General features: G+C 45.6%; 6 protein-coding genes across 6 annotated transcripts; 5 read left to right on the forward strand and 1 right to left on the reverse strand.

The window, feature by feature from the left end:
- Positions 1–1026: 1026 nt before the first annotated feature.
- M431DRAFT_101937 (hypothetical protein) lies at positions 1027–3065 on the forward strand (the record flags this gene model as incomplete). Its single annotated transcript, XM_024911363.1, has 7 exons — positions 1027–1186; positions 1247–1427; positions 1475–1623; positions 1703–1811; positions 1871–2010; positions 2067–2253; positions 2321–3065. 7 exons carry the CDS (start codon positions 1027–1029, stop codon positions 3063–3065), a joined length of 1671 nt encoding a protein of 556 aa, XP_024767266.1.
- A 651-nt stretch (positions 3066–3716) lies between these two features.
- On the forward strand, positions 3717–4751 carry M431DRAFT_550135 (hypothetical protein; the record flags this gene model as incomplete). Its single annotated transcript, XM_024921310.1, has 2 exons — positions 3717–3851; positions 3916–4751. 2 exons carry the CDS (start codon positions 3717–3719, stop codon positions 4720–4722), a joined length of 942 nt encoding a protein of 313 aa, XP_024767267.1. The 3' UTR covers positions 4723–4751.
- Positions 4752–5053: 302 nt separating this feature from the next.
- M431DRAFT_369876 (hypothetical protein) lies at positions 5054–5898 on the forward strand. Its single transcript, XM_024914630.1, has 2 exons — positions 5054–5694; positions 5755–5898. The coding sequence occupies exon 1, from the start codon at positions 5103–5105 to the stop codon at positions 5520–5522; it is 420 nt and encodes a 139-aa protein (XP_024767268.1). The 5' UTR covers positions 5054–5102; the 3' UTR covers positions 5523–5694; positions 5755–5898.
- Positions 5899–6553: 655 nt separating this feature from the next.
- M431DRAFT_129815 (hypothetical protein) lies at positions 6554–8323 on the reverse strand (the record flags this gene model as incomplete). Its single annotated transcript, XM_024912424.1, has 4 exons — positions 6554–7267; positions 7342–7479; positions 7541–7982; positions 8088–8323. The coding sequence occupies 4 exons, from the start codon at positions 8321–8323 to the stop codon at positions 6554–6556; spliced, it is 1530 nt and encodes a 509-aa protein (XP_024767269.1).
- Positions 8324–9899: 1576 nt separating this feature from the next.
- On the forward strand, positions 9900–11388 carry M431DRAFT_129818 (hypothetical protein). The gene is made up of 3 exons (XM_024912425.1): positions 9900–10262; positions 10315–10999; positions 11053–11388. The coding sequence occupies exons 1-3, from the start codon at positions 9963–9965 to the stop codon at positions 11139–11141; spliced, it is 1074 nt and encodes a 357-aa protein (XP_024767270.1). The 5' UTR covers positions 9900–9962; the 3' UTR covers positions 11142–11388.
- An 871-nt stretch (positions 11389–12259) lies between these two features.
- M431DRAFT_526053 (hypothetical protein) lies at positions 12260–13388 on the forward strand (the record flags this gene model as incomplete). The annotated part of the gene is made up of 6 exons (XM_024920659.1): positions 12260–12314; positions 12375–12562; positions 12606–12758; positions 12825–12992; positions 13049–13306; positions 13368–13388. 6 exons carry the CDS (start codon positions 12260–12262, stop codon positions 13386–13388), a joined length of 843 nt encoding a protein of 280 aa, XP_024767271.1.
- Positions 13389–14410: the final 1022 nt, after the last annotated feature.

A 14410-nucleotide genomic window follows, 5' to 3' on the forward strand; every position in this document is an offset into this window, starting at 1 on the left:
CTATTTGCCTACCATCTTATACTTCGTAGGGGCTTCTAAGCGCTACGTAAAGTGTTATCTCGTCTAATCACCATCTTCCTAACATTCATGTTTATAGGTCTCCTCTTCTCGCGTTGGTCATAATATACTCAGAAGTGGTTAACTGGAGCCAAGCTGCACAACAAAGGCTAGGTCAGGGAGAGGCCAAAGCCCACATACCGCGGCTCTTTCGTAATAGAGTGATGCAGCATGACGAGAAGCCGTAAATAGTCATGAATTGTCTCTGCCAAGATATCATCGCCATTCAAAGGCATCCGGGGTGAAGGCGCACGCATGCAGTGAGGCGCCCAAGTTTCGTGTAGCAAGACGGTTTGCCTGTAATAACGTAATAGTTGACTTCGTCTATGTATGCAAGGCAGACGAAAGAAGATGTTCCACGGATTAAACTCGTCGCTTGTCAAATATGGCGTACTGTATAGTACGCACGCCCTTAATCTGTATATTCATGCTGATTCCCACCAACACCCCCTCCTCCTCAGTGGACCATCTGCAGATTCCCACCACCACCGCGCCTCAGTGGGCCATATCACATCTTCCCAAATAGGGAAGGATAATTATTATCACTCACCGTAAGCTGTTGGTTGGTTCTGTCAAAATGCAAAAGTGCCTACATCTGCATACAGGTACAAGCTCCTGGCCTCCGAAGGGTTACATTACCGTTGCCTGCTGATTGCTGTTGCCTTTACGAGTTCTTGGACAATCTACCATAATCCCCAGCCGTGCACCACACGTAACACTGCTAACGTGATGTTCTCCGCATATAGGTGAGGTTATGGAAAGTCATCTTAGCCCCTCATTTCCGCCATATTTTGTTTTGTCTTCGGTCGCCTGGCGTATCGGTAGGACGAGGGAGACCAATGTTTGGTTGCTCTTCTCAACCCTGGCCTCAACTTCAATACCCTCACAACTAGTCTCTCAAGCCTAGCTTTTCGACCATAGTAAATGCGATCGGAAACCATATGCGAACTGCCCTATTAACGGCTCATCATGGCCAGACAACAAGCGAGCTATGCTAGGCGTGAAGCCACAGAAGAAGAAGTGAAGGAGTTGCGGCACGTTGTCGATTCTGTGCCATTCATTGTCTGGGTTGCGCTTGTGGCCAATGCCACAGAGAGATTCACATTCTATGCCGTAACCACACCATGGCGTGCGTATCAAAAGGAACTCAAGAGCACGACTGTGGTTTGTGAACTGATTTGTTAAATAGAGAATTATATACAAAACAGCGCAGACAACATTGCTGTCCCTGGCGCCTTAGGCCTTGGCCAGGCCACGGCTACGAACATCTCTAGTGCTTTTCTCTTCTTGTCCTTTCTGGTCCCTACTATTTTCGCTATTCTCTCGGACACATGGCTGGGGCGGTATAAGACGCTGTTTCTCAGTTACCTGTAAGTTCCACTCGTCTCTGGTACCTCACGGAGACTAACATGTATAGCCTGAACTTTTGCGGATGTCTGGTACTCTTTATTACCTCGCTGCCAGTGGTCAAGACTCAATCCACCAAAGTGGTAGGACTAGGCTTCGCAATGATCTTGCTTGCACTTGGCACAGGTGGTGTTAAGGCTACCGCCTCTCCATTTATTGGTAATCCTCCATCTGCCCCAGAGATATCTGCGGATGTCTAGGTCTTCCTTAGTTTAGAAGTTATTAACCCCCTGTATAGGTGACCAGTATGCTGAGACTGCTCCTCAGCTGATCATCACAAAAAGAGGCGAGCACGTTGTTACAGATCGGGCACTCACACTACAGTACATCTACAATATATCCTACTGGTGAGAAGTCCCGGTACCTATGTAAGATTGACAATTGTGAAACTAATACCATAGCGAAGGCTTACAAACATAGCGAGTTTATCTTTGGTTGCATCTACGTACTTAGAAAAGCTCGTCGGCTTTTGGGCCGCTTATCTGTTACCACTATGTACAGTCTGGACGCTGGTACCTTTGCTTTTGGTATTCCATAAATCTTTCGGTAAGTGGCCTCCTCGCATCGCTTGTTGTTAAGAGAAAAATAATGACAAAGTAAAGTCAAACTTCGGCCACAAGCAAACGTACTACCGCAAGCCTCTCGAGTTATCATGTGCTCGGCACGACATCGGTTTAAATGGGAAGCTGCAACAGCCATTTATCAATCAGAAAACTACGGGCGGCAGGTCGACTGGGATGACAGGTTTGTCTTTGAGATCAAAAGAGGTCTTCAAGCCTGTAAAGTCATGTTCGTTATCACCTCAGGATTCCTTCCATCCTTCAGTTGTCATCACTAGTTAGCTTACACACACTAGGGCATGCTTTGTACCATTTCATCTGTGTATGAACCAGATTACAAACAATCTTGTCTCTCAGGCCGGTCAGATGAAACTTGGAGGTATTCCGAACGATACTATTCAGGCCCTTAACTCTATTGCCTGCGTGATCTTGGGTCCGGTCATGCAAAAGATGGTTTATCCTATCGTTCGGAAATTTGGCTTCCCATTTGGACCAATTGCTCGTATCACCTGGGCTTTTATCATGATGAGTACATCAATGGCGTTTGCCGCGGGAGTGCAGAAGCTCATATATACCAAGGGACCTTGTTACGGTCACCCTTTGCAATGTGAAAATACACCGAACAATGTCAGCGTTTGGGTACAGACACCGGTTTACTTTCTACTCGCGTTTGCTGAGATTCTGGGATTCACAACACTATCCGAGTACAGCTATTCCGAGGCTCCAAAGAACATGCGCAGCCTTGTACAGGCAATGGCCCAATTGAGCTCTGGTGCTGGTTCTGCACTTGGTATGGCCGTGTCGCCCTTATCGAAGGATCCGCAAATACTTTACTTATACGCGGGGCTGGCGGTGACTATGATCATTGCGGCCCCTACATTTTGGTTGACATTCCGGGGGTATGACGAAATGGAGGCATATAAGGAAACACAGCACAGCGATGCGGAGAATAGCCCCGTTGAAGGTATGATGATTCCTGCAATACCTGAGGTTGTGAATACGGGAGAAATAGGAGAGGGCTGTGTAAAAATATCTAGTTAATTGTTAAAGATACTGGAAAACTGAGAATATATATTTTCAAGATGGCGCATTCCACGCGCTTTTTATATGTCTGTTGTGCCACAGGCGCTGCTATGGCAGAAACACGGGGTTCGAAGATGTGTCATGAAAGTCACCGATTTGGAGCAAACAATTTAAAACTTCAAGCTGAGTTTGACATACTGAAGTGTATCATTCTCGATTGTATCATTCCATCCAGCTTTGATCCCATTCTGCCATGTTTAAAGAACTATAATACTCCTCTTACTAGAGATTGAAGATTGCAAAGACCCTACTATCGCATATGGTGATTTTCCATGTATGGATAGTTCTCGCTCTTCCCAAGTCATACTATCGTCTCCCAGCTAATGAAGCGCTGTGTAATCTTCTTACTAAGAGGAAAGATTTACCATCAAGCCAGACAAATTGTAAATATCACGTCAGTTTCTATATGTAATGCGTTTACTGTACTAGCGGTAAATTTCTGTTTCGGTAATATCGCGCCCATATATCGTAGTTGTATATGATTGAAGTTGAATTATATCTCTTTTATATAATCATATATGAAACCAGTACTTAATTATCCAGCTTTGCTTTTCGCATATTTAAACCTCAGCGGCTGAAGTGGAAGACGGATTATTAACTACAGTCACCATGACAGCTGGTGAACGATTACCTCCTATAAATGGGTCTTTGGTGTTATCCCGTTTTGATGCCTTAATTGAGGCGGGCTTTGTTCACTATGACGACCACCAAAAGATTATCGAGCACACTGATAGAGACCTCAAGGTTCGTTCCGTGGTTATTTACTAGTGATATTCACGTTAATAATAAATTATCTGTTGTGGTAAAGTTTCATTTCATCCTTACTAAAGCGCTGGCCCAAAAACCAACTCTTTCTACACCCCCGGAGCAAATTTTAGTCCAAGGCCAAAACAAATCACCCTTGAGCCTCATGCAGCAACGACCGGGGAGCGACATCAATACGAATGGCTACGAAATAGATGACGGTAGCAAAAGCCACTTCCTCATCGCGAATAAATTTTGCTTCTCGCGCCCGCATCTCATGATGCTCACCTGCGATGGGTACCGCAGGCAGCATGAGCCGTTGGACAGGAGCGACTTGGAAGCGGCATGGACCACATTAGCGGCTTTAAACGACCTAGCTACGGACTACGTTGTGTTCTACAACTGTGGGAGGGATGGGGGATGTAGCCGGCTGCATAAGCACATGCAGCTGATGCCCTTACCGGCTGACGGTTTTGCCACCGCATTTCTCGATTCTCACGTTGCGAAAGAGCCCAGAGTACCCTTCGAGTGGTTCCATTATAGGTTCGAGGATGGGGCTATAACACCGGCTACAGTAGCGAGTATTTATGCGCAGCTTCTACGTCAGGCTACCAAGGCGTGGGAGAATTGTACAGGTAACACTGTGGCTGATGGGGAGGCTTGCCCGCATAACGTGGCCTTCACAAGTCGGTGGATGGTAGTCATTCCGCGACGGCGCGCGGCGATTAACAAAGAAGCCGGGGTGAATTCGCTGGGCATGTTGGGGATAATTGCTGTAGCCACCGAGAGGGAGATTGAGAATTGGGTACGACTTGGATTGACCAAGTCGCTTCGGGAACTTGGTGTCATGAGAAAGAAGAACATCGCGTAACTGAGGTGGAATATCTCGTCCCAACAAACCGCTCAATGGATTGCTCAAATTTAACCATTTTCTCAGCTTGTAATCTATCGTTATCCTCCAACAACTACTAGTAAAGTATATAAGGTTTAGTGTTGGGTGGCCTTTTCACTGATTAACCTTGAATATTATAGCGGCATGTTATGGGTGGTGCTGGCAAAAGCGAAGCTTACGTCTCTCGCGACTAAATAACAATGGGTGCTTTACTGCTTACTGCAGAGGGCCAATTAGCTTTATACAGTCTTCGGGAGTACCATTATTATTCTCTACTCGAGCAAAGCCGCTTTTTATCTCCCCTAGATAAGCGCAGCAGTGTTAACTCCGGCTGACCTCGTTTGATCTTTGGCCTGGGGATGTGTGGATGGCCCAACCTCGTATCGGGGCAGTCGTACACACGAAGGTTTTGCGTATGTCGGCAGAAGATGCATCAGGCCATTGAGTCATCTTCAGCGCTGTCGCGTTACTGCCCAACGCTCGAGGCCGAAATGAGTCGCTTTCTTCTTTTCTTTATCCTGCGTGCTCCACACAACTGGCTCCAACATATTCGTACTCAGACTGGCGCGATCATCCTCGAAATGACATATGGCTACACTATCGATCCGAAAGGCCCAGATGTCATGATCGAGCTTGCAGATCGGGCAATGGAACAGTTTTCTCAGGCAGCTATTTCGGGAGCATGGATGGTGGATATAGTGCCTATATTACGCTACCTGACAGAATGGCTACCAGAGGGTGGATTAAAAAGGCAGCTAAGGAGTGGCATCAGACTCTAATTGAGACGACCGAGCGACCGATGAAGTTTGTGAGGAGGCAATTAGCCAGAGAGGTGAACAAGAGTGCTTTGTGATCAACGAATACCAAAAGAGTGAAGGCGAGATGTCCGAAGACGACGAGTACATCTTGAAATGAAGCGCCAATAGCATGTATACTGAAGGCACCGATACCGTAAAGCACTCTTCTTGACAGTATCTATTTAGTTGCCATAAAGTTGACTCCGAGTTTTAGTCCGTACGAACACTCCAGGCCTTCTTTCTCGCCATGAGATCGATCTTGGGGTAGGGGCTAGAAGGACTCCCACTATTGATGACCGAGCCTTCCTACCCTACGTCGAAGCCAACACGAAGGAAGCTCTTGGCTAGCATCCTACCGCGCCCATGGGACTATTTCACGCGGTCACCACGAATGATACGTATGAAGGCTACTTTGTTCCCACAAGAGCAATAATTCTAGCAAACGTATGGCGAATTTTGATTGAGCAGTTTTTCCAAATTCTGGGAGAAGTGCTCTAGTTTTACAATGCAATATCAGATTCCTCTTGCATAACCCGGACGTATACACAAACCTAGTGATGTTTAATCCTGACAGGTTTGTTAGTCTTGCTTGCGAACCAGGCCATCAGATGTATATTTCCGGGTTCGGAAGACACAGCTGTCCTAGGAAAGGCTTTGCGGATCCTTTGTGTGGCTTACTATGGCCAAGTCTCTTACAAGAAGGGAGTGGAAAATGGGCAAGAGCTTAATCCAGTCATTGACTTCGATTCTGGGGTTGTGAGCCGTTCTGTACCTTCTAAGGCTAGTACATCCCGCAGTCCAGAGCACAAAGAATTGATCTTTGCATTCGAAAATGGTCAACAGCAAAGTTAAAAAAATAGAGAAGCATCTAATGGACAAGAATGGTTCGATTAAATAACTGCTTGACTGAACCCAACAATTTTAATAATTTACCTTATCAGAGGTCGGCGCATCACTTCAGTCTCAAGGCAATTGACCAAGTGCTATTGAGCCTCAGGAATGGTGGAGTTGATTCATTTACTATATACTTCTCCCGCTATCGCATTTACCCAAGCTTCAAACTTCCACCCATCAATCATGCCAGTATTTTTAGTGTGCGATGCACTATCACTCCAGCAATCCCGAGTTTTCAAAATAGCTTTGGCCATCCACATGGCTTGAGACATGAAGATCCCACCGACAAGCCGGTCATTTCGATAGCTATCCCAGTCTGTAATCATCAGCATAACCATATCTGCCACTGCTTGGCATGTAGACTCTAGTTCAGGAAACTGTGATGGTGAGAGCGAAAATAATAAGCGTAGTTGAACGAGAAGGACGAATATATAAGTCCCTATAAGGACTTTCCAGGATACCGGCTGCTCACGAACTGTTGAATACAGTAGTAATGTACTTGCACCGTCAGCTAGAGTGCTTAATTTGCCGGAAATAATACCACACTGGTACTGCTCGGCTAACGCCAGCCACCACTGAAGCTGGTCTTGCTCAGCAAGGAGCCTTGTAATAAGATCCTGGCGCCTATCAGCCGACGCCGACATACGAATCAAATCTTTGACATCCAGAAATAAGTTTGGTAAGTTAATGAGGCTCGTCCATAGTTTAACAACGAGATGAACTTGATGCTGCGGCACAATGGGGTCATTGCGAATGGCGTCGTACATGACATTCAGCCAGCGTTCGTCATCACACAAAAAACACCTTTTCCCCATCAAGAGTGCTTCCGTAATCTATCACACACAAAAAAAAAAAGACAATGATGTCAGCTCCATACAAGCATTATAAAGGGTTACTTCATTCATACAATGGGGCCAGCATGGGCCATGAAAAGTGAGAGCTCAAATCTGGTCCGAAAGTTGTGAGGACCTCGGAGCTCGATAAGACGAGCTGCACCCGCTGCATGATATATCCATGAGTCGATCAGAGGCCCACCATGCAGTAGCTAGAGCAGATGAATAGATGGCACAAAATGTAGTATCCAGGTTGCGGAATATTGCACATACCTCAAAGAATTCCAAGAGTAAAACCGCGCATAGCGTTTCCGGCAGTGCTCGTAGATCTTCATCATCTATTATTCCCTGAAGAGCTTCTATTGCCTTTGTATAGTAGCCCAACGATAGAACATCCCTCTCTGATGATAAAATGCCCCTTGAGCGAATGAGCTGCTCTAACCTAACAACAACACAATCAGTGGCGTAGGTGAGAGCTGGAAAATGCCCATATAGACTGGGGATGAAGAATAGGAGACGTCTCTTTTCATATTCAGGCATACTGGTTAAGGTGTGCCCAAAGCACGCCGTCTCAGGACGGAAGAGAGAAAATGTGGTAACGCCGAGATGGTGCAAAGTGAGTGGATCGGTCAAATGTAACAGTGAATAGTTTGATGAATTCCCTGTCGTGAAACTGGTGAGTATACGTGGCTTGTAGCCTGCACGCCATCGGAGACTTCCTTCCAGTAAGGCCGTTCGTTTTCTCGCGATTCGTGTCTGAGGTTCGTTTTCGTCGCCCTCATCAGTGTGTCCACCAGTCTCATTTACAGTTGTAACCAACGCTACGTTTCCGTCTTTTACATCTGTCGGTTCGTTTTGCTGTTGCGAACCTAGTATCCATTCAGGATACTGTATCATGTTCAGCCTCTCATAGCGTCCGTCCCTCTTGCGCTGAATCGCGGCTTGCTTCATAGCCCGACTTCGGATCAGAGTCTTCACTGTAGGGTCTCTCGGAGGTCTGCCTTGATTACAGTCGATGAAGACAATGGCGTCAGCGACGCCACTAGAACTTCCCATGGTTGTACGGGTCTCCTGCAAGGAACTGTTCTAATGCAACCTGATGCGGTAGAGTAGACAGCTGTCCGAAGCTGAACTAGACGCTATGAGAGTAACCGGAGTCCAAGAATGGAAATCCTTGGCTGAAATCTAATGGCTGGCAATTTTGGCTATCGTGGTACAAGGTGTGTTCGCCACCGCCTATGAACACTTGGGATCAGTCAAGCAGAGGATATGGGAGACTTTTCCGACGGCCCGAGAAGGTGAGGACATGTTAACTCATCATCTTACATTGACTTGTCCCTTTGCGGGTCAGGTAGCCCATGCACTCTGTCTGGAAGACGCCATAAGTGGCCCTTATTATATGTATGAATTTACACCAAAAACCACTCGACTCCCACCTACTAAACGTAAGCGGATGACCAACGACGGGCTCCCAGCTAGTGTGCTTCGCTGACAAGGGGTCGTAGCCCCTAAAGTAGAAAAGCGCGGTATAGAATGGTGGGCAAGTTGCTTCGAAAAGCGCTACTGTACAAATGCATTGTGTGTTAGAGGTGAATTTGATGATGCGCTATCCAATCACAACCCACCATGTATTCGCAGTCTGAAGCTACCTGGAAAACTCTCCGACTAGCTGAAGCCTCGAAGCAGACCTATTATCGGCATTTGTCGGTTCTGCGGCGCCAGTTTCTGTGCTGTGTGGACCCGTAGCTACTCGCGTATGTGTATGAGCTTTGGAGGTTGATCAACTTGGTGGAGGGGGCTGGTCGCACACTTTAGCACCTCAAGACAGCAGCGCCAAAAGCTCACATTGTAAGCACATGCAAATCTCACAGCCATTGCCTAGTTCTTGCTCTGAGATTTACTCAGAATCTTCGTATTAGTAAGATTGGAAATGACAGAGATGACGGATTGACTTTTGGTCGGTTAAGTCCAGTTATGGATCCGATATGGGACGTGGCTTGCAAGATTCTAAATACACAGCAAGGCTTATTTTAGTATGACCTAGGACTATTATTATCAATATTCTTGGAACCTTGACTCGAATAGACGAGGCTGTGGTCTTACAAAGAATAATTCAGGATTCGTCACTGATATTTGTTGCAATAAGGATCGGTACACTTTGCTCTGGGCCAAAATCGCCACCGCTGCATGGGTTCGCATCATTTCATTGTCTGACTGCGTTTGAGTGGATGGTTTTGTACCTTGTTCCGCTGTTCCGTCTTGGTAATCACTTTTTGCGGACTAGGACGCGTATACGATAGCAGGGCCGTCCCCAGATAGCAACGAAACCCTCGCGCACAGCGCCTCTGACGCCTGCAGATGGATATTTTAGTATCAGCTGTAGCTCTCCAAAATTTGCACCGAAGTAATTAAGACGTCCATCTCATTGATTGAGTTACACACCATAGAAACTTGGTGGTGGGGCTCACGGGACGTAGTAACGCTTTCTAGGATTGGACGCCATACTAATTAATAGTGATTACCCGTGAGACCTATACTTGGATCTAGGCCCTACGGTAAGTTATAAATTCAGCTCAACTGGCTTATCCCCCAGACTTTATGATCAAACTCAGCTCAGCAATTTTGAAGAGAGGAGAAACTGGCAGACAATCCGCACTTGTAACCAGATCTCAACCGACTAGATTCCACAAGCAAAATGGCTACTCGAGAGCATATCCGATGGAATTCGCAAGGTGTTGAGAAAATTCCTGAAGGCGAAGCTGATGACATTCAAGCTGTCGTTGAGATATTTAACGGGTTGCATCAGGCCATGTTTCAGATGAACGGACACGTCATGTCTGGAACTCACGGACGAAGCCATGGTGTTGTCAAGGGCACGTTTATCGTCCCGGGCAATCTACCTGGCCACCTGAAACAGACGGAACTATTTGCGCAGGCTGGTGAGTATCCGGCCGTTTGCCGCTACAGCTCTGCCCTGCCAGACCCGAATGTGGATGTACGAAGCAGTCATCTAATTCCCGTGAGGTTCTGTGAATAACGTTTTGTAGGACCGCATTCCCCAGCCTCGAGGTTTTGCGATAAAGCTGTTCGGCGTTAAAGGTGAAATGTTTCAGGAGGGGCGCGATTCTCCTACTCAGGACATTGAATTTAACAGCACACCCATTCTGGATTTGGCCAACGCAAAGACAGCCAAGGAGATAATTGCGCTCAGACTCAAGCACGGCGCAGATCTAGTTGGCCTCTACAAAGACTTTGATGCCCGCCCCGATGCCGAACTGCACAAGAGCCAGGATCAGATACGCAGCACTCACCTAGAAGCCACTCGCCAATACTCCCAGACGGCCTACCGCTTCGGTGACTATATAATGAAGTACTCCCTTGTTCCATCATCCAAGATGCAGCGTGAACTCTACAAACAGACAGTCCAATCTAGTGACACGCAGGACGTGCTGCGCCACTGGCTACGCGACTTTCACTTGCACAATGAGGCAGAGTACGAATTTCAAGTGCAATTGTGCGAGAATCTAGAAGACCAGCCGATAGAAGATGCTAGTAAGGAGTGGGATGCGGAGAAGTATCCATGGGAGACGGTTGCCAAATTGGTAATTCCGAAGCAAGACAGCTACAACCCCATTAGGAAGAAATTTTGGGAGGACCACATAGTGATCAACCCATGGCACGGCCTCGTAAGCCTGCAGCCGCTAGGGGGATCAAACAGAGTGAGACGAGTCGGTACGTAACTACTATTGCCGATTTACGCCTGGATATGCTAACGGATGTTGCAGTGTATCCTGCCAGCAGGGCCATGAGAAAGAAGCTCAATGAACTAGAGCCAGTCCACTTAAAAACTATTGAGGACTTTCCAGATGCTTGAAACGTCTGATGCACCGGATTCATTCCTTTTGACTCGATCTTGTACAAACTGTGCAGTTGACTCAAGTTGGTTAGAACATTTGGATAGTATCGTATATGCATAATTGAGAGTCATCGTGGACAAATATATACGAATACCATTGCCTGAAGTAAAGTAAATTTGCTGATGAAACGAGACAGGATCAATGAGGATACTTGATTAGGTACGGTATCTTGCTTTTACTTGTGTGAAATATCTTGAAAGGTGGTTTTCATTGGAGGAACTGGGATCACAAAACAAGTAGTGGGCTCCTCAGACAATTACGGTATTCTGAATTATACAGGTAGATTACGCAAACATTCTATACATAGGTAAAGAACAGGCTTAAAGAGAATATTTATCGTATTGTGCCGAACGGATCTTGTGGTCGGATGCTAGTTTGAAGAAATGAAAAAATAGACTTCTACAATGGGTTTTTGGCAAAGGGACATCAAGTAGCTCCGATGCTAATATACCTTGATTCTAGAGGGCATGCCTTGTTATTTCCATCCTATGAAGGTTCTAGAGGATTCTTTCGGCCTAGTGGATTAGGGAATATACGTATGGGGTACTGAGTTCCCTTTCTCAAAACCTGCACCCCTCAAAAATCATCACCAGAGGGGGAAATAACCCAAAGAGCGTTTTTGTAACATAGAATAGTCAAAAAGCTTCTCAGCCGGGCCAAAATGCTCTCCAGTACAATGAATTTGCAGATTTAATAATTGCCGCGCGGCTCGCATTTGTGCTCCCCTTTAGACTTAGCGTCGCTTTACTTGACCCCCTACCACGTCCAGAATCTGACTTCCGCAACGACGCTCCTGAATAATGATAATGACGGTAATATTCAGCATCGAAGCTTCATCAACTCCGTCGCTTGCCTTCAGGAGGTCGGAGTTTGCCTGCGGCGTTTTTCACAGTGGCGGAGTTGATGGTGTCAGTGGATTAGATATATACTGATCAATCTCAGCAGCTTCACTATAAAAACATAGCCATTGGACGACTAAAGAACTCTGAATCATTCAGACAATATCAAGCATAACATCTAAGCAACTATATTACAATATTATCTTTTACACACATTCGATATCTATCGCCGAAAAATGTGGTCAAACATCTCGCTCTATGCCTGCTTGCACTTCGCAGCTGGTGTCTTGGGTCATGGCGTGAAACCGAATCTAAGCGCAACCGTTACCAATGTGCCTCTACCAACTAAAGACGTACATAGTACTGTTGAATTTCGAAGTGGTCAGACCGGCTTAGATGGAATGAAAGTGTTTCCATCTAATGACACGACAGTCGATTGGTGGTATTTTGATGTTGTTTCCTGGGACCATAAGAGCGAAATCGTCATCACTTTCTACACCGCTGGCGCCGCTTTCAATCAAAGCGGAACACCCAATATGGTTCACATTTGAGAACGGGACAGACTTGAACATCCACCTCCAGGCGGAGGACGTCAGAATTGGGACCATCGGTAACGGAAGTTCTGGGGAATACCAAGGCGTGGGTGATTGGCTCGGGTCCTCAGATATGTCCCAGTACGTGGTTCGATTGGATTCGCCAAGTAATGGAATATTTGGAGAGATTATTCTGAAAAGCGTAAGTCAAAACCAATGAACACTGCAATGCTTGTCTTTTTACTTTTCTGATTAATATACCAATCAGGTTGCCCCACCGCATCTGCCTTGCACTGACGATCTAAGCGCTGGCGGCGATTTGCTGTTGGCACCGGGAGTAGGCTGGGTAAACGTGATGCCTGATGCAGATGCCAGTGTCTATTTCAACTGGTCTGGAACTGTCGTTGAGTTCTCTGGCACGGGATACCACGATAAGGTTAGGTTACTACTGATCGTCAGATGTGAAGTTGTTAACTGATTACCCTTAATTAGAACTGGGGAAACGTGCCGATGGGTTCCACCTTTCGCAGCTGGTACTGGGGTCATGGCCGAGCAGGTCCTTACTCCGTCGTCTGGTTTGACTTTCTTGCGGTCGATGGCACCGAATACAAAAGTAGCTATGTCGCCCGTGATGGCAAAATCTTGAACGCAGCCTGTGAAGGTATCAAGGTTCGCCCGTTTGGAGCCAACTCTACTTATCCGCCGACTACTACCACTGGATCGCCTAGCGGTTTCAATATTGAGCTGTTGGTCGGGCATGAGAATACTCAAGCTAAAGCCACTGTTACACATGAATTCTTAAACATTCCAGGTGCAATCCAACGATGGATAGGGAGCTTTGAAATCCTGGGATTTGAAGGTACAGCATTATTTGAACAACTTGTTGACTCTCATTGATAGTGATATTATGGAACTGTATTTTACTATTTTCATTATAAGTTAATATTTTATATTACATCTTAATTTTCTCATTTGTCTTGGTAGTGTCCAATCGTGACTAGTATTCTATTATGACAACATACGGTAAGCCTCCTGCTAAGCGAACATCTTGGAAATAAATGACAAAGTCCATGGCGGACATTTAGAACGCATTGAAATGAGAATGCTTTATATCATCGTACCATTCCAAGTGGCCACTTTCGCCCAATCTGGTAGGCAATTGCCCATGGCACAATAGAACTCATTCGGATACATTCAGTACTTTCGGCTGACAGAGTAGGTATTGGAAAGCTACCAAGAAACTAGAATGACACTGGTGTAAATCACAGGTGAATTCAAGACACAAAACTAATGAAGAATGAAACGCTTCAAGAGGATGTTAAAACCATTCTGACGGAAATCAACCCCGATTTCTATTTCTCTATTAAACTCAGAGCAAGAAACATTTAAAGAAGTGTATTTATATATTTTTACGAATGCATTACAAATGTGAGATTTATAAACACTCCCCTTCAAATGTCGTGTATCATCAAGCTCCCAACTGCCTCCAAGCATAGGTTTGTCCGTATCTTTAGAACATTTCTTGGTTTGTCCTCGATGATCTACTTTACAGCTTCTATAATAGTTTCTCCAACGGGGTAAATTTAGACTTGCCGCATATTCCCAATATCTCAATGCTGCGCAACTTATCGACTTCGCTAATGTCAAAAGCCGGCTCATTTATTGACTAAGGAATAATATCATTATGTAGATGTTTATTTATTTATTTATTTATTTTATTATTAACGTCTACTAAGTAAGCTAGTTATATAAGTCCTCATCTAGGCACTAGGATAGTAGAAGCCGCTGAGTTTAAATTAAGCATTTACTACATTTTAATATAATAAAGGAAATAGGGGAGTATTAATTTATTTT

This window comes from Trichoderma harzianum, assembly GCF_003025095.1.
Source record: "Trichoderma harzianum CBS 226.95 unplaced genomic scaffold M431scaffold_39, whole genome shotgun sequence".
Classification (NCBI taxonomy): domain Eukaryota; kingdom Fungi; phylum Ascomycota; class Sordariomycetes; order Hypocreales; family Hypocreaceae; genus Trichoderma; species Trichoderma harzianum.